At 42.7% G+C, this 22946-nt stretch overlaps 1 protein-coding gene across 2 annotated transcripts in view; it reads right to left on the reverse strand.

Moving 5' to 3' along the window:
* GEMIN5 (gem nuclear organelle associated protein 5) overlaps positions 1–22946 on the reverse strand; it is a 37920-nt gene that overhangs the window by 14020 nt on the left and 954 nt on the right. Inside the window, exons 2-20 of one of the 2 annotated variants that reach the window (XM_024576994.3) lie at positions 22587–22747; positions 21703–21884; positions 18823–18974; positions 18495–18614; positions 16455–16584; positions 15176–15341; positions 14127–14339; positions 13056–13141; positions 10939–11021; positions 9802–9935; positions 8172–8245; positions 7331–7512; positions 6628–6767; positions 5502–5673; positions 4646–4882; positions 2918–3031; positions 2386–2508; positions 1149–1244; positions 579–716 (exon numbers count right to left, since the gene is read on the reverse strand). In XM_024576994.3, the coding sequence (XP_024432762.2) occupies positions 579–716; positions 1149–1244; positions 2386–2508; positions 2918–3031; positions 4646–4882; positions 5502–5673; positions 6628–6767; positions 7331–7512; positions 8172–8245; positions 9802–9935; positions 10939–11021; positions 13056–13141; positions 14127–14339; positions 15176–15341; positions 16455–16584; positions 18495–18614; positions 18823–18974; positions 21703–21884; positions 22587–22747 (2703 nt within the window). Of the gene's footprint in view, positions 1–578; positions 717–1148; positions 1248–2385; positions 2509–2917; positions 3032–4645; positions 4883–5501; positions 5674–6627; positions 6768–7330; positions 7513–8171; positions 8246–9801; positions 9936–10938; positions 11022–13055; positions 13142–14126; positions 14340–15175; positions 15342–16454; positions 16585–18494; positions 18615–18822; positions 18975–21702; positions 21885–22586; positions 22748–22946 lie in introns of both variants that reach the window. The other variant, XM_045184959.2, reaches the window with a different exon arrangement.

Genomic DNA, 22946 nt, shown 5'->3' on the forward strand with positions numbered 1-22946 from the left:
GTACATTTAGGTTGAAAACACCTTTTTGGTCACTGTATTAAGCGGAAAATTTAGATACCTCAATTGCCATTATAGATCATTTGCTTCCCCTACCCCTCTGCACACCAACATTTTGAAACATAAACTCTTTTATTATGTAACACACACAACACTCAAACGGTCTAGAAAGTGTGGCTATCAGGAGGGTGGCTGCCTGCGTGGGCTGTGTGGACACTGACTGAAATGGCGCCAGAGGGAAGCCACCCGGGTGCTGGCAGTGCCGTGTTTCTCGGTAAGGGTCCTGGTTATAAGGGTGTATTCAGTATGTGAGCTTCTACTATGTAGATGTAACCGGTGTCTCACTGATGGACACAGAAGTTGTGATCTTTTGCTATCACAAATAATGCTGCAACAGTAGTCTCCAAATATGTCACTTTGCACGTGTGAATGCAGTTAAATCCCTATAGTTGTGCAATGGCCGAGTCAAGGGGGATGTGCATTTTAATATATTAGATGTGGCCAAATTACTCTTCAAGACACTGTCCACCATTGGTGGGCATATCCTAGAGATGACAGAGCTTTGGTTGAAAAGAACATACCGACTGGTGCCATGGCCACGAGACCGTCTGTCAGCTCCCCTCTTTCCGCCGCAGTCTGGAGAACACCTTTCAGATCTCCTTTCCAGAGCATGAGCTGGTGAAATAACTCGGGGTGGCCATTTTCCAAGTGGCCCTTCCCTGTGTGGGGGAGAGATCATGTTTGGGAGGTGCATCAGAAACATCTGTGCATACTAACTTCTACAGACAGGACGAAGAGAGGACCAAACGCCTAGAACGGCAGCCACTCACTGCTGGGCAAGTCGCTTCCCAGAGTGTTCATAATGGGGCCTGAAGCCCACTCAGGCACTTTCACCCGCTCACTCAGAGTGGACACTGTGTGCTTAGGGTCCTGTGACGGACACAAGGGATCTGTGAGTATCAGACTGGGGAGCTCAAAAGCTACTTAGTCGACACGTACAACTAAGCATTACGAGGCCACTGGATGGCAGCCATAAAAGATGTACATACAGAGCTTCCGGGAATGGGGACAGCTGCCATAGCAACCAAAATAAAGAAACACATTAGGGAAGCGTAAAGATGGAGGGGCGGTGTTGACGGGACTTGCCTCACCTTCAGCCTCCATCATTCTGTACAGGGCAGCCCTGTCTGTGAACAGCCCCAGGTGGACTCTTTCCTCCAGATCAGCAGACACACCCTCATTTAGTTCTGCTAATTCAATAAGACAAAATAATCAGACGAAGTGATTACATAGATTACTGTCTTCTGTCTAATTCCTTCCTGAGATTATGCCCAGAATAGCAACTTCAGACCCTGCGGAAAGAGTCCCGTGCCTCTGTTTGCTCTAACAGAGACCCCTGCTGTTTGTGAAGGCAGCAAAATATGCAAATATTTCCTGTCTGTCAAGCTTAGCTTGGGCCAGCCCAATGAGACAATTTAGTTTATAGTTTGCTCAAAGAAAGATTTTTTTAGGGGGGGGAAAAAAAGGAATGTAAAAAGTCAACCCAAAATTTAACATGTATTTAAATGCAGTAAAATCCAAAACAACAAAAAAAACTAACAAGAAGTATCCTCAGTGTTCACTAGGATCTACCACAAAGGGATTCAAAACTCATTCTCTGTTTAAAAAAGTCAACTGCATAATTTTTCAATAAGGGGAATAATGTAAGAATATGTGGTTAACTGTGTAAGTTATAGAAACTCATCACAAAGTTCCAAAAAGAGGGCTCTGTGTGTAACAGCATGGAGCATCGCTGGAGGAAGACGGGAAACTGGTGATAGTGTGGCCTTGGGGGGGAACTGGAAGCGTGGGTGTTAGGGGTAGGAGGGTTACTTTCTTTTCATACTGTTTGAATTTCATTTTATCATGTATATCCCTCTTCAACGTCAATCAAAAATTAAAAAAATATAATTGCTCCAACATCAAAATAACGGGCATTAGATGAGAGCTTTGAAAAATTAAAACCAAAAAACCTTCTGTAAATTAAAACTTCATTAATTTTTCTTAAACTGCCGTATTATGGTGTATTTCTGGTAAGCAAACAATTTTGTTTCTCCGTGACGATACTACTGGTGAGCCATGTGGAGACACTGGGCCCTCATGCCAATCCCAGCACACAGAGGGCTGCTAGAACTCCACCTGCAACAGTAACAGTGCAGCGGTAGACAGCAGAGGCTCTGCGGAGTGCCGCTGGCGGTGGGATGTGGGGAAGGGAAGGGTGGAAAAGAATGCAGAGAAACAAACAAGTTTGGATACTTGTCTGCACACTCATTCAACAAATAAACAAGCACCTCCCGTGTGCCAGTTCCCAGAAGACTATGGATGGGCCAAGGAAGTGTCTTTTTGTACCTTTGGAGTATTTCGCAGTTGCTAACACCAAACAGTCCTGATGAAGCTCCTCCTTGGACCTGTGGTCCAGGCTTGTACTCAGTGGAAGAATGAGACGGGCTTTTCGCTTCTTGACCAAGGCTTCTGAAAAGTAACAGAAGTACAGATTGTCTAAAGAACAGCTGATCAGAAACATGTACCTGAACGCCCAGTGTGTGACTGCAACCTACTGGAGGGACACTGCTGGGCATAGAAAGCCTCTAGTATTGTAAGGACGCTTTGAAATTCAGTCAGCTTGCGGCGTTCACCACACACACACACACACACACACACACACACACACACGACCCTGCGAACACTTGTGGAGCAGTGCCAACAGCTGCAGACACCACGCCGTCAAGTACTAAAAAATGTTTAAAACACATGACCCAAACCGGAGATACGATCAAAACATAAATATTTAGCACTTAAAAACCCCACACACGTTTGAGTTCGAGCTGCACGTGACATTTGAGGATGCTTCAATAAAGTACTTTCGTTAGCAGATACCAACCGGGCTTGTCTTTCGATGGCTCCTTTTTCAGTGAAGTGACTTTATTATTAACGATGACTCTTGGCTTTTCTAAGCCTAAGGAAACTGGAGGGCAGATGACTGGTTCTCTAGAAACTACATCATAGAGGAAAAAAAGAGAAAGTTTGGATAAGAACAATGTAGAATCGAGTTGTTTTTAGAAATTAAGAACTACACCAGGCTTAACGGTGCAGTTTTATCTATTATCCAAAATACGAGGTAAAGCGCTTTCGAAAGGAAGCACGGGTGGTCCTTCCCACCTCACAAGCTGTGTTCTGGGATTCTGTAAAAGTTTATTGCTTGTAACTTTGACTAATTGACCTAGGGGAAGTTACAAGCTCCTAGCCTCCAAAACTTTGTACCAGAGGCCCAGGAGTTCCCAAACGTTGCTCAGGTGACAGAGGACTTTTAACATATTTAGATGACGAAGTACTGACTGCATGTTTAATTACACAAACAAGGAACAACTCTGCTAATAGAAAACAGATGGAGGGTATGTGATACAGAGTCAATCCTGAACATACCACGACCATGAACTTCAAAACAAAACAAAACAAGCTCTGATCTACAGGGGCGAAGGATGTTTTCTGTGCAGTCATTTTGTGATAAAGTATTTTGATGAACCTAAAAAATAAATCCATCAAGCTTTTAGCTTTTTATTTATCCAAACCATAGGTCCAACAGCCACGCCTTGGGACGGAGGGGTCAGGGATGACTCTGTGCCCTGCATTTTGGCCACTTTAATTCTGTCTCACTGACATACGGTTTTAGAATTAAACATGAGTCACTGCTCCCATTTATATTGTTTGCAATTTAGTCATTCATTTTAAAGGTAATAGGCACTAGAGCTTTAAGGTAAATATATAAAATGATTAAAGTGCTAAAATTTTATCCATTGACATTTTTTCCCTTCAAATTAGTAGACTGCTTTTTTTAGAAGTTAGTGATGGAATACTGAAAAAGTTTTTAAAATTTTATTATTTTTTCATTTATTGATTTTTAGTGAGGGGAAGGGTAGGGGGAGAAAGGGAGGGAAGGCGGGGGGAGAGAGAGAGAGAGAGAGAGAAAAACATTGATTCATTGTTCCACTCACTCCTGTATGAGCCTTAACTGGGGATCAGACCCGCAACCTTGGCTTACCAGCACTACCTGAGCTCCCGGCCAGTGAAAAACAGTTGTGTGAGAAATCTGAGAACTATCCCTATAGCTTAACAACTACAGCTTAACAGACTGAAAGAACTTAGTCATAATTAGTAAATCTTTCCAGGAAAAAACCAGGTATAAACCTAGGTAGGAAGGGTGAGAACTTGCGAACTCCCAGAGTGGCCGAAGCTCGCAGGCCAGATGTTTGTCAGGGACAGTGGTTTCCGTCAGTAAGCGTGGACGATGATGTCAAATTGTTAGAATTTTCCCACGTAAGTTTCTGTGCATATAGGCCCTAGCTCTGCTTTGTCCCATAGGCTTGCCCTGCCCACATTGATAAGAAGTTTCCCCCTACAGAAATTCACTATTTCTATCCCAATCATCTACTAAATCCCTTTTAATACCTTAAAGGTATTTGGAGGCTTAAAGGAATCCTGTGAACAAACCTAATGTAGTTTCCAAGGGACTGAATGTGCCACTTAAGGAATTGGGAAACCAGGTAGGTCAGGACCTTTGTTTACTGGTCACGACTGTTTGGTCCTAGAGAGTTAGTGACAGGGAACGTACCCACAGTGGCGGAGGGGACACCACAGGGTAACTCCAGCTCCGGGGCTTCCTCCTCGCCCTCCTGGTCAGACACACTGCCGTTCTCGACAGGCCCTGCGCTCTCCCTCAGGCCCTCTTCTTCATTCCCATCGTACAAGTCCTGCTTCACGGACACTCTCGAGGTGGGCCTTTTCTTCTTTTTGGGCTTTGGTTTAGGTTGAGAGAGCCTTTTTTTCTCTAATTCAATACTCTTCTTGCCTATGGGAATCACGATGAAAGAAAAAAAAAAAAAAGGACAGACTACCATAAATAATAAATACTCTTGGTTAAAACCACACTCTAGGAGACAGCCTCCAAACCCTCATTATGCTCTTTGGGTTGTAGTCTTACCCTTTCCCTTCCTTCACAATTTTTAGTTACATTATCAAAATGTTAACCAAACCCTTTGGGGATTCTGTTAAATCATAAACACCATACCCAATTACCCCTGATCACTTTAGTATGGGTCCTACAAATGGATATTCTCCTATATCATCACAGCACAACCATTAACATCAGGAAATTAACACTGATACATTACTACCGCCTACTCCACATACTTCATTCAGGTTTCATCCGTTTTAACCAAGAATGTCTCCGAGCAACAGGAATGACATGCAGCACTCGCTCGTTATGTTTCCCTAGTTTCCTTCAGCTCAGAACAAGCCCAGTTTCCCTTTGACTTCTCGCCCTGAAACTTCTGAGGCCTGCCCAGCGTTTTCCTGACTAGATGAAGGGCGTGCAGGAACGTCTTCCTTGCCTGACCCCGATTAACTCAGTTACTGAGAAGGGAGAGTGGCAGGGGGCCAGTGTTCACGGGCTCCAAGGTCTGACTGACCTTGAGGAGGCCGGGAGTGTTCTTGCATGGAAGCGAGCCACTTGTACACACAGAAGTCATCTGCCCCTGAGTAGATGCAGTCGGGATCCAGGGGGGACCACGCCACGCAAAGCAGGCGCCCTCGATGCCCTCGGAAGTTGCACAGAGGCTCTTCCCGGAGGACATCCCACACCTAAAACCGAAGCCACACACAATTTACAGTTATACTACCGTCCTGTGGGATAAGTGAAAAAAACCTAAAAAAGAAAAGTCTGTGCCCACTTATTTCCTCTCGCGATTTGTAATTCTCTCTTAGGAGTTCAATTCCAGAGAGTGCTGTTTCCAGGGGGTGGCTTTGAGTAGGCTCCTAACGGCGGCCTGTGGACTTCAGTGTCCTGAAGGAGCGCTTTGTTCTTTGTGAGGAGGACTCTAACTTAGCCCACTCCTGCACGTGTGGTGTGTGCCGAAGGCTCTGATTTCTACAGGTGGTTCTTCTGTCCCATGTAAAGCCGGGCAGTTGGCCAGGGTCCCTGCTGTTTCTTGGATTACACCAGTCCTCATTTCTCAGAGGGCAGCCCTTCCCGGCTCTCAGCTTTGTGCGGACAGCTCAGTTACAACTCAGCACTGGGAGAGACACCCACCACAGGTATCTGCCCTCCGGTTCCTAAGGTCTCTTCTGGTCTGATACTCGAAACTCCTAACTCAGGGTTCTAGAGTGGCAGCGTGGCTTTATTTTTTAGAACTTGGAGGTTTCTGACTTACCAACCTCTTATTAAAAATTGTTTTAGGACTTATTAGCCACCATTTCTGTGCTTGAACAGCAACAAGTACTTTTCACATCAATTTATAAGTCCATCAGATTGACAGCAAGTCAGAATGAAATCTTAAAAAAAATACTAGAATTTAGCTAGTTTCTATTAATACTTCCTTTTTCATCTAAGTAAGTAAAAACAAAAACACCCAATCTTCGCCTGTCAAGGGCCCAGGTATGTGGAATAAAAGTAAAATGCCTTCTACCACTCAGAAAATCCCTTTCCGTGGGAGGTAACAGTGAGGGAAGGAAAACGGACGTGACCGGGGAAAGGAGGAGGGAGTCCCAGTTCGGGCGCACTGTGGAGGACCCACAGGCTCGGAGCCGCCATGGTACCTGAGCTGTCCCGTCGTAGGAGGCAGACACCAGCCTTCCGTCGTGGTGTGGACTCCACGCCAGACTGGTGATCTTGGCTGTGTGCCCCGAGAGGGTGCGGAAGGGCTCTGTAATGGTCACTGGAGATTCCGGATTGCTTTCTAAAAGACAAGGGGGAAACGAGGATAACGAAACCCACCGTACAGGATTGTGAGAGCGGGATGCAGTCAAACGTGTGAATGGGATGCGGGTTGTGTGCATAAGGACTCGAACAATAAGGGAAGAGGTCCAAACTGGAACAGTGTTTTAGGGGGGTCACTTGGCAAAAACCATTCTTTAAGAGGGGGAAAGAAACATCGGTGTGCAAGAGATACATCAATCCATTGCCTCTCACACGCCCCACACTGGGGATCTGGCCTGTAACCCAGGCATATGCCCTGACTTGGAATCGAACCGGCGACCTTTCAGTTCTCAGGCCAGCACTCAATCCACTGAGCCACACCAACCGGGGTGGAACAATACTTTCTTAGTTACCATTTCTGTCATAGTTGAAATTTTCCTTATTTTAAATAAGATGAATATATTACTTTTGAAAACAGAAAAAAATAAGAGTAAGAATAACATTAATTGTAAAGGCCAAAAGAAAGTCAAAAACTACAGGGATCAGAATGGAAAGTAGCTGAACACAGGGCAGCACACCAGGCAGAGAAGAAACTGAAGTTACCTGTGACCGCCTTCAGGTTGTGCACATAAATGACGGCACTGTTGGACCCGGAGGCCATCAGGCAGCTCAGCTCCGGCTGGCTGCCGTGCTCGTGATGCCAGCTAATGGCATTCACAAGCTTGTGGTGCTGCTGAACGGTGCAGATCAGCTTCAGGCTGGGAACCTGGAATACTTCTATTGATCTACAATAGGAAAGACACCAAGATAAGAAAGATGGATAATCAATTTACAGCCAATGCAAATAGGTATCTCCTTCATTCCATCAGTTAAGGAAAGGTAAAAGGTGAAAAGGCATAGGATGACCCTATCTATCATTGCAAAGGTCAGTCTCTTACAAAGAATCAGGTACAAAAGGTTGTGTCTCAAACAAAAATTTTCAGCTTTAAAAAATCCCCCAAATCTCTGGGAGGTTGTGTTTATCAGGCTCTTGTAATAAACAGTAGGAGGGAGAAGCTAAAAGACGACCAAATGAACCAATGGTTGAATTAGGACCATGTCACCGTGGACAGTGTGGGAGGGCACCGGGAGGCCTCCAGAGAGGACTTGTGGCTAGGCTCACTTTGAAAAACTGAAGGGAGATTTAGGCAGTTCACTGTATGAGATGCTTGTGAAGCCACACACACAATAGGCAAACGCTGTCTTTGGAGTGAAAACATCCAACCTATTTTACAGTTCTCAAAGATGCAGAGAGCTCCTGGATCATTCACAGATATCAAGGATAAATCAGAATATCAACTACCAACTGGGCTTCCCCAACTGAAATCACACATGCCATTAACGGGCTTGTGACCAAATATATGTACAATTACAAAGTCTTTTTTTAAAAGAAACAAATACATACCCATCTTCATTGCCAAGAGCCATGATTTTGCCATCTGCTTTCCAACTGATCTCTGTGTGTACAGGCAATTTGTACTAGAAAGCAAAATAAACCGATCTTGACTAAAAAACACTGTTCTCTCCATGTATCTTACAAATCAATGACGACAGCATTGGAAATAAACCCCTAGAGTTTAAAAAATGTTCAAATTATACAACAGCCATTCTTGTAAATAATCTACATAATTAACCAAAGAATAATGTTCTAATTATAATTTCCTAACTGGAACAAAAAGAGGCCTGTGAATACTAAATGCCTGCAGTGTCTAACTTCGTGAAGTGAACTACATTAACACGACCCTTATCCCACAACGAAGAATGAAACATACCCACTGGCTCTGACAACGCTGGGGTCAGGTCTCCTTAGCGAAAACCATGCACGATGCCTTTTATCTTCCGGCCCCGTTTGTTTCTTTTCACGTTGCCTGAGCTCTCCATGTTGGTGTGCCCTGAGGCTGCCTGAGCCCCACCTTGTCTCTAGATCACCCTGGACATGCTCACAGCTGCTCCAACTACCATTCACGGGAAGGGATTCTAAACTTCTGTTTTTCTAGCCCCAACTCCTTGTATGACCTTCTGATCCACATACTCAACCGCCACAAAGCTCAAAGCTCATTAGGAACAGGAATTTGGTCTCTCTCATTCATTGCTGAATGTTAGTGTTCAGACAATATTTAAGACAATGGAGGACCCTGGCTGGTGGGGTTCAGTGGATTGAGTGCCGGCCTGCGAACCATAAAGTCACTGGTTCAGTTCCTGGTCAGGGAACAGGCTTGGGTTGCAGGCCAGGTCTCCAGTCGGGGGGGTCAAAAGGCAACCGATGGAGACTTCTCTCCCTCTCTTAACCGATTGATGTTTCCTTCCCTCTCTTTCTCCCTTCCTTCCCCCCTCTCTAAAAATAAGTAAATAAAACCTTAAAATTAAAAGACAATGGAGGAATGTAGTCAATAAAAACTCAGTTTATGACAAAATGTTATTTTTATGCTAGCAATACAAAATTAATGAGCAACAATAAAAAATGCTCTTTTGAAAGACAGGGGAAATTGCAGCATTTATGATTTTACTTCAAAAGATAGTTCTGGCGCACAGATCTATCGATAGGCTGGGAAAGCAAATGTGGTTAAGTGCAGGAATCTGGGTCAAGGATAACAGGGAATTACTTGTATTATTTTTGTAGCCTTTGTGTAAATCCGTAATTACTTCACTAAAAAATGAAAAACAAATGGCAATTCTTTCTTGAGCAAAATACCCTGCAGCCACACTTGGACACCATGTTGTAAGGTTTCTTTTTTGCCAAGGCCTCACTCTGGAGGAAGTGGCTGGCCTGAAAAAGATGCTTTTATACCCAAGATCTGAAAGTTTATATTAAATCACCATTCCAATTGAAACATTTTTTAAATTAAGTTCCTTGCTTTACTCAAGGATAAAGAATTTAAGATATGTGTTATAACTTATAAATTCACTGAGTTTTTAAAGAACATCTAAGAAATCTGAGTACGCATAATGGATAGCTCTAATAATGGCATTTATTATGCAAGATGGGAAACCAAGATACGGAGACCAAGAGGAGACTTTAGACCGCAAGAACTTACTTTGATTGAATTGGTGTCTCTGATGAGTTTGTTGATGTCGAAGGCCTCTCCGTTCAGCTTCCAAGGGTTATGCTGTAAGACAAGCCCCTCCCCTCCACAGCTGTATAAAGTGAGGGAAGGCCTGTCTCCTTCTCCTGTGTGAGATAAGAAAGCTAGTCTGTTTTGCACTCTACCAGCTAGAGGACAACCGTATCACACTATCAACTGTTTTAATAGAATTACATTAATACATTGTAAGAAAGCCACAGTTCTTTACATCTGAACCTAATTGTTGGGAGTAGGAGTACAATCGGTATACTAAAAATTCTACATTAATATTTATAAAGCAGCATGTTTGTTTTAAATATTCTTCTGCCATTCATAATAGTACGGATGCCAAAGCTGGAATTAGATTCTGAGTTCTCAGCGGTTTTAAGAGTTTACCTTTTCTTTTGGAAATAAGTACCGTGCTGTCTGGGCAATTAAATGCATGGCTGCGTGACTTCCTACGACTAACTATAAGGAGCTGTCCTCAAAGCAGTGGTTCCTTTAGCGTTACAGCAGTCCTCTTGTTGACTTTTAGGAAGCAAACGGTGGTTCTGACGGGTTTCTGTTCGGGCAAATTTCATTTTCACCACTGTTAGAATTCTGCCTGGCACAAATCAAGGATCCAGCCAACACTTGTTGAGTGAATGAACGAGCTAAATTGCAGTGCTGTTGAGTTCTGATGATTTACACCATCATCCCTGTGTGACACAGTTGCTATGGAAATTTACAGTGGGGTAAGAAAAGTTTACCAAAGATTTTTGCTGAACACACTCATTTTAAAAGATATTCTGAAAAAACTGTCACTTTAGGAATAAGAAAGATAAGGCTGAGGGGCCACGAGAGGGAAAGGGTCAGAACACTACGAAAGGCAACAGGATCATTTGAGAAGTTCTCAGTCTGCTTTGGAGCTTTGGGAGGCTTATTACGGGTGAATGGTTTCTGACATCACCCAGCACCCCTGCCCTCACAGACCCCTGGGGACACCGCAGACAGCACAAGCAGTCACCAAGCAGTCACTGCACCAGAATATGTATGACTCTTGAAGGCCCGGGGCTAAGTGAAAGAAGGAGAATACTCCCGAGTTTGTAAGAGAACGGCTCAGACACTTACCAAGCGACATGGAGGGTATGGGCGGCCCCCAGGCTAAACTGTACACAGTCTTCTTATGATATGTGCTGGAAATCTGCGGCGGCCTGCGGGGAAGGGGCGTTGCAGCAGAAGGATTTAAAACAAAAAGGCATAGTGGGAAAAACACCTTTTTTCCCCTACGTAAAAGGTCCCCATTATAAAATTCCTTGCTGATACTGGAGAAAAACAATAGTATCCTTCTCCAAACAGCTGATTGTAAAGAAGCAAATACTTAAATCACATGCCCTGTAATGAGATCTACTAACAAAATGAGTAAGTCTCAAACACATTTTACCCAGAAAAAAAATGGTATCTTCCTCCCGCTTCCTGACCCATTCATGTGGCCAATTTGTAATCATTCTCCCTGTCTCGCCCTCTGAGTTGCCCACTTTTCTTAAATGTCAAATATTCTACTATCACTGTAGTTACTATACAGCAGTGTAAAGGCCATCACAGTGAGAGAAAAACAGGACTAGATAGAAAATGCAAACTGCTCAGCCCAGAGCTCAGGTTACTGCTAAGCATGTGTCATCACCATGCAAATGTGCCCACCGCACAAGTAAAAGACTTAAGTTATTTTTAGTTTACCCTGTCATAACATCACATTCTTAAACTAAGACAAGATTTTTAGATAGACTATAAAGTTTTTGATTGTTTTTTTAAAAGAAACCTTCCTCTGAAGGGTATTCTTTTAGGATTGCTGATGTGATGTGTCAGTAAAAGCTAGTGTGGTTATGACCTTTAGTGTCTACTGTATTGGTATGATTTTGGAATGGCAGGATTCCAGAACCTATGACTGAACTAGCTGTTGATCCATTTACTTCCATATGTCTATGTATTGTTAGAATTCTAGACAATAACCCAAAATTCCTTTGGCTGAAAGAACATGACAGCGGTGCCAGCTGAATGCCCGAGAGTACGTCTACAGCAACATCCTTCCCTGCTTCATGCCTTTTCTAGTGCTAATCTGAATATTCAGCTTTTAATAACCAGAAGATATGAATTTAACAGAATTCGTAGGCAATTCTGTGATGACACAGAGCTATCTAAATTAATATAGTTTTAACATTATGCTAAGTGAAATAAGCCAGTCAGAGAAAGACAAACACCGTATGATCTCACTCATAGGTAGAATCTAATGAACAGACTGAACTAACAAGAGAAATGGGGACAGACTTATAGATGGAGAGCAGGATGTTAGCTTGGGGTGGGGGGAGTTCAGGGGGTGGAGGGACTGAGCCAAAAGGAAAAAGGACTCATGGACATGGACAGCAGGGTGGTGATTGCTGGGAGAGGGGCACAAGGGGACTAAAAAGCAATTCCAAGAAAATACAATAAAGATTAAATTTAAAAATAAATAATATAGTTTTATTTTTTTAAATGCTTCTTGGAAACAGGTTTTTTTTGAGAATTAAAAATGGAGAAAAAATAGTTAATTACATGTAGACTATGCGTAAGTACTTAACTAATTGCAAAAGGTTGGTTCCGCAGCATGATTTTCACTTGAGGCGAATGACCTACAGAGGGGGTGGGCAAACGGCCAGACAGCCAACACTTCCGGCTCCACGCCGTGTGGCCAGTGTCACGCTTAGTCCACTCTGCTGCGGAGCTATGAACGCAGCGCAGCCCCAGACAAGACGTAAAACAGCCGAGTGTGGCGGGGTCCCAACAAAACTCTATTTGATTTGTTTATGGCTGGATATGAAGTCACATGATGGAATTACCGTTAATTTTATTAAGTTACATAGATAAAGCAAGTATAGCAAAACATGAACTGCTGAATCTCCCTCCAAGGAACAGAGGTGTTTGTTCTTTGTGCTAGACCTTCAGTGTTCATGGATGCCCGAAAGTTTTGTAAAGAAAAGTTGAGGGAAAAGAAAAGCAAATAGCTTAAATTCCTACAGGTCAGATGCGCTGAACCACCATCACCTGAAAAATATTTTTAAAAATTAAATCCCAAGTTTTAAGCCTCAGTCTCAGTGCCAAAATCTTAAACATGTTTCCCAGGCCAATTCTGCCGACGTCCAGGTCTCTGAACTCAGCCCCCATCACGGACCCTGCGGTCCCCGGCCCAACCCAAGAGCCACCTGTTCTCTTACTTGCTGGAGTAGGTGTCGTACAGTCCCACTTTCCCGTCATCAGTCCCGAAAGCGAGGCAGCCTTCCTTGGTTGGGTGCCAGCACAGCTGCAGAGGGCATGCGGAAGGGCAGACTGTTAAGGGGGTTCTCAGGTTATCCTGCAGGCATTTAAATGGAAAACTTCCTTGCTCTTGGTGTCTTCTAATTTTACAAATTCTCATTATTGAAGAGAAACAAAGATGTATTAAGTACAAAGAAAAAGTTACCTGTACTCTCACTATCCAAAACTCCCCATTGCCAGTATTGTATTTTTCCAGAATGTTTTTTTTGTGAATAAACTTAAGATATATACAATTGGAAAAAAAGGTTCCAACATGTAAATGATGGACATGATACACCGTTGAGTGGGGGTAAAAGATGCCAGAACAATCCAGAGAACATGATTCTATTAGTAATTAACAGCATTCGGAAGGACACACCACAAACTGCCCACAGTAGTTCTCTGCATTATGGAAGCGGGGAATGGAGTGGAGGGCAGAGTAGGAAAACGTTTTTGCTTTGTAAACTCCTGCACTATTTGGTTTTCTTCTTAAACCAAAAAGATTGCTTTTAGACTAAATGGCTACAACAGATGTCTCACTTTGGAGACAAACAAAAAATTTATACATACGATTTTATAATGTGCTTTCTCTTTTGTAATTTGCATTCTTCGTGGGTCATTAACATCTTTTACATCAAAAAAAATCTGCATTATCATTTCTAAAAGTGTGATACCATTCCAACATGTAGTTATATTTTAACTTAATGTATCTTCCATGAATGCACATCCAGATTATTTCTAATTTCTTACTAGTAGAAAACACGTCACTATTAGGTGACTTGAACAAAGCTTTAATTTTAAATCCTAAATTTGGAGATAGTGGATTTGGTCAGAGAGGGTCGTTCTCTTTTCCTAGTTTCAAACTTTATTGAACATACCATTGAACAACCTGTGATTCTCAATAGAGTTCATTTAAGTGAAAAGATACTTTCTAAAAGAGAATTACTTACTTGAAAAAAAGTTCACAGCAAGCGTAAAGAAAGCATCCTTACCGCTGTAACCTTGGACTTGACACCCTGCCAGAAACTTCTCACATCATAGTTGTTCTTTATGGAGAGAGTGTTCCACACGCGGATCATGCCATCCCCGACGCCTATGGCCAAACAGCCTGTGTCCACAGGGGAGAAAGCCAGACTGTATGCAAAGCCACCGAGGGAGGGCAGGGTCCAGCAGCACTCCAGGGTAGCCATGTCCCAGCATTTTACCTGGAAGGATTAAGGATTAGTGCCTAAATATAAGGATTGGAGAAACAGGGGGGGAAAAATCAACATTTCAAAGAAGAGGTGGGTTCAGGGAGTAGGTAAGTATAATGTAACTTAAGTATTCTAATAGGAACTGGAAAAGTATCTCTTAGGAGAAAAACCAGCTAGTAAATTGTAGAGCTCAAAGATAGTATGCATTTATTCCCAGAGATGCCAAGTGAATTCAGGGGCATACAATTAGCTGGAACCCAGGCCTGCCATTCACAAGTTCAGCGGCCTTTCCACATTCCTGTATTAGAGAACATTGGTAACTTCCTCTTTCGGCAAACTCTAAGCAATGAAGATAGCCTCTGGATAGTGAAAAAATCAGAGTTGTTATCTCAAAAAGCAAAATATCTTTTCGTACCAAGGAGAAGAACAGTGCTAAGGTTTTAAGTGTCACTGGTTTAACAGAGGGACTTGGGAGAAAAAGGCTATCAAATGGGCCTAACTTAACTGCAAGAGTAAGGGCCAGTTCTCCCTTAAAGAGATTTCACCAAGAGCAGATGATTCTGCTAACTAACTACCCTACAGACAAGGATATAGTAAAGCCAAAGCACAATGACCTCACACATCCTCCCTGGTGTCTGCTTTAACAAAAAGGCGTTTCGGTGGCTCCTTGCTTTCCCCCGCCTCTCTGCTGTTAATGGATTTAGTGCCAATCAGTAATGGTAACTCTGAAATTGGGACTGGGGTAAGGTGCGACATGAGAACTGGCGTTGGTTGGAAAAAACCCTCTAAATCCGTCTAAATCATAAATCACTGCCCTTCAGTGCTGAACGTGGAATAAGCTTTCTTACATCTCGGTCCATTGATGTGGAGAGCAGCAGCTGTTTGTCATCCTCAGTCTGCAACGGACATAAATTAAACACGATTCTCGAATGATTCTGCCCTTCCGATGAAGCGCTAAAAAGGGTGTATTTCCGTCTCCAAGACTGAGTGAGATCCCACAACAGCAGTTCACCTCTGCGAAGGAACAACACGCATCAGCTGTCTCGCACAAGCAATCTGGAAAGAAGATATTCTGGGCCAAAGAGTGTGGGCCCTCAGTTACAAAATAATTTCTGTTCATTGTTCCTCTAAGGACAGAAAAACTGTGTATTTTGAAATACACACAGATTATCTCCAGAAGCATACACAACAACAGTCACTCCTATAGGGAGGGGAACCGAGTAGCTCTGGGAATCAGAGGTAGAAGGACACTTTATTATATCTCTCTTTCTTTTGGGACCATGTGACTGTGCTAGACTACCCTTTGAACAAATTTTCCTAACAGCTGTAATTAGAAAATGCCACAGAGTCCCAAAAGCTTTAAGACATAGTATCTCTTTTATGAGTCATGCTGGGGGTTGGTGAAGGGCCATGGCCATTGTTTTGGTGGGTTTTTATACGCTTTACCTGTATGATTTAAGAACAGAGGCCTTCTCTGTTCAGTTCACTTTTTTTTTTTTTTTTTTTTTAGAGAGAGGGGAAGGGAGGAAGAGAGGGAAAGAAACATCAATGTGTCATTGCCTCTCACACGCCCTCCACTGGGGACCTGGCCTGTAACCCAGGCATGTGCTCTAACCGGGAATTGAACTGGTGACCCTCTGGTACACAGGCCAGCACTCAGTCCACTGAGCCACACCAGCCAGGGCTAAATTCACTTATTATCTCAAGCAACCAGAAGCTGGTGCTCAAATTTTATTTAATGAATGGCTATAACATCCTAAGAGAGAGGAAATACTGTAACCTTTCCTTTTTATATGTGAAGTAACCGAAGCTCAGAAATGTGGAGGGTCTTGCTCATCAACACAGCCGGTAAGTCACGACTGATTCTGAAATTCAGTTCTGCCTGACTTCAGAGGTCTCACTCTTAACCACCGGGCTGTACTTACTTTATCTTTATACAACTCTTGTTACCAGACAACACAGATCTCATTGGTCTCACGATTTTTCTATTACGAGAGGCCTGTCATACCATAAGCCTCAGCCATTGCCTTCTCCATCTTTTTCTGTGTCTAGAAAAAGAAGTCTAGGAATTCCTGAGGCTATAGAAGAAAAAAGATGTCAAAGAGCATGAACCAAAACAAGACTTACCCAAAACAGCTAGATACCAGCTGTGTTGGCTGATCCTTGGGCCAATGGAGTGTCAGCCAAAGGCGCTCTTTTACAGTTGGGTCTATACCTCCTCTTCGCTTTAGAAAGGGCAACTTCAAGGTCATCACACCTGCAGTTTAAAGAAGGTCCATGGGCACTCAAGATAACGAAACTACTATATTTTGCTGTGTATAACGCCTACCTACCACGGGCACAATAATCCCGTGTATAGTGTGCACAAAAGGCAGAATACAGACACATGCGTGAGTTGTTAGCAATTTGCAACAGAGCAGCCCCCCACTATCTGTGGTTTCAGTTACCTGTGGTCAGTCATGGTCCGAAAACATTAAGTGGAAAATCCAGAAACAACAATTCATAAGTTGTAAATTGTACTCTGTTCTGAGTAGCGTGGTGACACCTTGTGCTGTCCCACTCCTCCCACCTACTCTGGACATGAGTCATCGCTCCGTCCAATGCATCCATGTTCTACACACTCCCCACCCGTTTGTCACTTAGTAGCAAAAGCTAGACTACTGTGGTCTGCCAGTGCTTGTGTGCGAGTAACCCTTTATCTAACAGTACCCCCAAGTCACTCACTCACACAACTTATTACAGTATATTGTTATGACGGTTCTACTTTATTATTAACATTATTGTTATTAGTCTCTCACTGTGCCTAATTTATAAATTAAACTTTTTCACAGGTAGGTACACACAGGAAGAGGCATAATATATATGTAGGGTTTGGCACTATCTGCGGTTTCAGGCATCCACTGGGGCTCTTGGAACGTACTGCTGTCAGGTGAGAGGGGATTACCGTACAGTTTGTGGTTTCCAAGTTTGTTAGTTTGGTTACTTAGAATCCAGGCCTCATTTCCTCATGGTAACATTATTATGCACAGTGGTTAATACAAGCCTAGCTACTTTAAGTCAAGCAAGCTTTTTCCGGCAGTAAACACATCAGGAATACTGTTTGGGAAAATAAGTTACCCACGTGGTAACACAATCCGATTCTCCAAAGTTGGAAGGACAGAGGTGGGATTCCTCCTTCTAGTTGGCAAGAAATCCAACAAAGGACACAAATGTGGCAGCTAACATGCAGTGACAGGGAAGTCCCTCCTGTCCTGACAAGCTACTTAACCAGTTTCTTAGTTCCTATGGTGTATCAGGACCCTGGTGGAACTTCTAAAAATACATGTGCCAGGGCCCAACTCCTAGAAATTCTGATTTAGTATATTTGGAGACTGTTGTCTGTAAGTTTAGAGGTGACCCTTCTAGACGGATTCTTACCCTGATGTCCCCACTCGGGAGAATCAGCCAAAGTATGTCTAAAAGCTATCTACAAACCTTAAAATAGTCTGTGTCCCCAAATTATGCTACTAGCTACTACTGACTAAGCCCTACATGTGCTACTTGCTTTACATGTACTAACTCATTTGGACAAAGATGACAAGACTTCTATAGTTTTCAATAAAGTGGAGAGAGAAGACTGCTATAAAGAGAAAGGCTAGAGTTTTTACTATACAGGTAACATCCACTCTGCGTGGAGTTTCTCTCAATCTTAAGGCAAAAGTTCTGTTCAAAGAAATGCCTGGGAAGGCTGAATGCCTGAGGGTCTCGTGATTTGCACCACTGAACTTTTACATTTAAACATGTACTTCTCTATTGGGTGTATATTATTTACTCTGCATTTGTGCATTAAAAGCTCTAGCTCTAGTGATCTTTGTCATTCCTCTGATCCAGGCCTTGCCAAATTCCAATATTCCCAATCTCATGGCAAACATCTCATCCTCTATGCCAAATAGAAATCCTTCTATGAATGTATCCGAAACCTTCATCACCAATACCAAAGCCAGATATTAAGCACAGACAGTTCTAGTCCAGGCTAGGCTGGGAAACAACTTTCTGGACAGTAAAGTGAATGAATTGCTTTTGACAGGTGGTATACTCTGAGTACAACAAGGCAGAATAAAAAACCTCCTGCTTCTACCGGATCAATATAGGTTATATCACAAAAGAAACATCGAACATCAATCTTACCTCGGCCTCTGGAGCAGCTCCAGATTCGAATGGTCTGATCTTTGCTTCCAGTGGCTAAGTAGCAACCTTTTGTCACTAGAGTTTGTGCCCTAACTTTCCCATTAGGAACTTCAGGTTCTTCTAGGATAGACACAGAAATTTTGTTTTTAATTTGCATGGAACAGGCACTTATCTCAGAGGAAAAACAGTTTACAAGAGTTCCCGAAACTTAGCTGTTCTTTTGCAGACCTCATCTGTAAAACCTAACGTTTTAAAAACAATTCACGTGATACAGTTCTCCCCATTGTGTTCTTTAGCTCAACAGATCCCTCCCTTAAACGACCTCTACCTGAATTTTCCTCTTGATTTATGGATAAACAGTCTTCACCAGGCAGGGGACACCAAGCTATGGAGTGGATCTCGTCATCATGGCCCCGAAGCCTATGAATAACTTCTCCTTTCTTGCTGATGTCAATTATAACCACTATGCCATCCCTGTAGCTGAAAAACAAGAGTTGGAAAATATTTTGTTTTCCAGTAAAAATTTTGGCTTAGGAGTTGCTGTGCATTTTTAAAAGTTAAGTGCACTAGGGGTTGGGGAAAAGGGAAGAAGACAAGCATTAATTAATTTTATCCTTTTCCCAAAGTGTTCATTTCAAGCTTCCTGATTTTTTAAACCCTCTTCCATGACGCACTCTTGTCACAGTAATAGTGTGCATGCTGCCTGGTGCAGAGGTCAAACTGGAGCATACTTAGGTCCTAAGTCTTATAGGGGCCCAGCAATTCCTCTAATTAGAGACGAACTGTCCTCATACACTCAAAAAACACCTCCTTTTTACCAATGATCCTGCCTTTCTAACGATAAAGTTAGCAAAAGCAGCAGAACTCTAAATTCTAGATCTGGATGCTCCAAGGTTATCAGAAGAAACTGAGAAATTCCAATAGTTTTTTTTTTAAAGTGATAAAGTATTTTAGATGTAAAGTATCTACCACCCAGCCTAAGAAAAAATAATTACCGATACAGTTGATGTGCTCTGTCTCTCACCCTAACCAAACTCTGTGCCTCTCTTCCCCGGAGGGAGACTGAAAATTGTGAATTCTGTGTTACACCATTCCTAGCCTTTCTTTGCTTATATTCCTAATATTCCTAAATAAGACACAGAATTATTTTGTGTACTTTTCAACTTCATATGAATGGTATCGTGTGGTCTGTTTGTCTGCAGCTTGCTTTTCTTCGCTCATTCTGTGTGCGATCAGCCACGTTGCCAATGTAACGGACCCCAGTTCCTGGTCAGCCATTGTACTGCTGAGCAGCACTACACTGTGTGAACATACCTCATCTCTCTGTTCATTTCCCTTCCGAAGGGCTTACGTTTTATATCATAAACAAAAAAGTGCTGCTATTAATGTTCTTACACACACAAGACAATTTCCGGTGTGATGCCCAGTAATGGAGCTGTCTGGATATAAGGCACACACCTCTTTGCTCTACTGAAAAATGCAAAACCGCTCTCCAGTTTTTTTAATTTGTATTTCCCACACACTACGTAATTCTGCAGGGGAAAATGCCATCTACAGCTTTCTTTACTTAGTTTTCTCCTTTTGTAAATATTTTTTCCATGATAGTTTTATTAAAAAATAAAATAATAGAATATATCAATCTTTGAAGACACAGACTTTGAAAACCACCAAGTTACGTAGCCTAAGAGTCAGGCGATTGAGCTTTCAGGGAATAAGCACCATTTTGAAGATCCTTGGAAAACAATTCATTCTCACTTAATCCTGTGTCTGAGTGTACCTCAAACTCTTCTCATGAATTGCAGCTCATCTTTCAAGGCCAATTTGATTTAACGTTCTCTGACCCCTACTTAGCACCCTTCCTGCTCCCTCTCTCTAGTCCCCCCTCCCCTGCTGCAGCAGCGCTCCCGCTGCACAGAGATGGCCAGTCCACAGGCCCCTTGCGCTTTCAGTTACTCATCCACACCTGTCTGCCGACCCTTCCCCTAGTGCAGCACAGATTTCATGGCCCATCATTATAATTGCTCCTTTAAAAATAACTTATCTCCTTGTCCCCTCTCCCTCAGGGCTATTTACACCACCAAACCTCAAACCTGGTTGTATTCAACAATCTCCTTTCTCAACCAGTTTGGATAAAGTCATGCCCATCGTCCTTAGCTTGGCCCTCATCAGGGACCACTGGACCTACAATTTTCCTCAGTAAGTTCATTTTCCTATGCCCTAAGGTGTCTGTCTTCATACCTTATTCCCGCATCCAGGCCCTTCCTCACCCTGAACTTGACTCCATCCTCTCTCTGACTTATGCCTCATCTGAAGCCATCATAATGAAGCACCCTTCTCCCTACCAGATCTACAAACATCCCCGCACACATTTCCATAGTCTCAGCTGCTCTTTCTACCTGTGACCTGGATCCAGTCCCCTCCTGACTTCTCCACACCACTCCTGTATGTACCACAGGTTACCCCCACAAGAAGCTCTCCCTCTCCCGCCTCATTTCCGTCAGCATAAAAACATGCCCCATTATCTCCCGTTTAATACTCTCTTGATCTCCAGATATTGCCTGGCTTTATGTCTATGCACATTTTTTTGGTAACAAACTTTGTGAGAAAGTTGTCTCCGTATATACTTGACTACCTTAGCTCCCCAACCCCATCTCCTAAATCCTCTCTGGTCGGACTTCTCTTATCCAGTCCTCAAACCGGAGGGAACAGACATCTTTGGGAGAGAAGTAAATACAGTGGTGAGGGCAAGGGGGAGGCCCACTCAAGCAGCTCGTGTGAAACAACCTTGGTGATCATAAGGAAACTGATCCCAACACCAGATCACGTTCCCACTCTAGAGATGAGAACCAGGGAGACAGAGCCGGGCCATTTGACTCTCCTGGAGTAAAAGTTATATCCAGGGGCAAGTAAAGAGGGAGAAAGGGTGAAAGAGGATGGTTCCTACCTTTGGAGGTTGACTGGAGAAATCAGATGTGAAGAATGAGGAAACTACAATATCATGGAAACCAAGGAATTAAAAACAGGGTGGGAGAGACAGTAGGGCCTGGAGGTTACAGGAATAAATAAATGATCCCAAGGGCTCAGGGGGAGTGGTTAATACCTGCAGATGGTTTCCTTTGAGGAATAAAGGGACAGGAGAAGGTAAAGCAGATGCAAACTATGACCCTGAGGGAAAATAAATGATCAATACCGACAGTACAGTACTTACCCAATGGCTACTAAATCTTCGTGGTGAGGTGAGCAAGTAAGACAGAAAATCGTCCTGGGTTCTATAAAGAGGTGCTGGCTGTCACTTCTGTTCAGCCAGTAACAGAAAACTACTCCTTTTTCATCTCCAGATACTATTAAATCCTTTACTCGAGGAGACCAATGCAATGCTGATATTGTGTGCTTTAAAACAAAACAAAGATGTATTTGCTTCTCATTTGTCAATGCTGAATTTTTACTTAGTTTTTAACCAGTATAATACTAGGCACATCATAGATACTACTAAATACTGTTAGGACCATTTGTATAGAAAATGGTAGGAGAATTTAGACTATTGAGCATCAAAGAACCATTTAAAATATTTTTTTTCCTTTAATAGCTTAATGGAAAAGTTCATACTAAGAGTAATTAAGTCTTTTCCTTTCCTCCATTCTCTGAAAAGGCAGGTTTATCAAGTAATCTGGTTTAGAAGCAAGTTTCATTTACTGATTTATAGTTTATATCAGGAGTCTATTTCATGTAAAGAACCAGAGTGTAAATATTTTAGTTTTTGTGGGCCACATTGTCTCAGTTGCAACTATTTAGCTCTGTGGATGTAGCATGCAAGCAACCAATACTTAAACTGTGGACAATACTTAAATGAATGACTGGCTATATTACATTAAAACAATTTGCAGAAAACAGGCAACAGGGTAGTTTGCTGACCTTTGGTTTGTAAGTGTTGCCTTCCAAAAATGTTTCCTAAAATATAGAGCTTCTTAACTAATTAATGAACACAATTATAAAAGTTACCTTGCACAGATTAGCTAGCAAAACTATACTGGAAGCAAAAGAAACCTTGGCACAGATCTCTAACAAGTCTGGGAAACCAGTAAGCCATGGTACCTGATGAAGTGCATGTTCTGTCACAACAGTTTTTGTCTCTACATCCCAGATTTTCACAGTTCCATCGTCGGAGCTGGTGGCACAAAGGTTGTACTGCCCCGGGTGATGAGAAAATGTGAAGCCAGAGATTCTTTCCGTGTGTCCCACCAACTCCCCTATGACTGCAAGCAAAACCAGATTCCAGGTTAAAGTGCTACCTAAGATTTCTGGTCAAATCATACTAATGTTAGATGACGAATGGGATCTCTCTTATCCCATGGCATAACAAAAATGTCCAGGGACTCACAATCAGAAATCCCAAATGCTCCCACTGGTTCTGCCATGTGACCCCAGCTAAGTCATTTTATCTCATTGAGCCTC

This window comes from Desmodus rotundus, chromosome 6, assembly GCF_022682495.2.
Source record: "Desmodus rotundus isolate HL8 chromosome 6, HLdesRot8A.1, whole genome shotgun sequence".
NCBI lineage: Eukaryota > Metazoa > Chordata > Mammalia > Chiroptera > Phyllostomidae > Desmodus > Desmodus rotundus.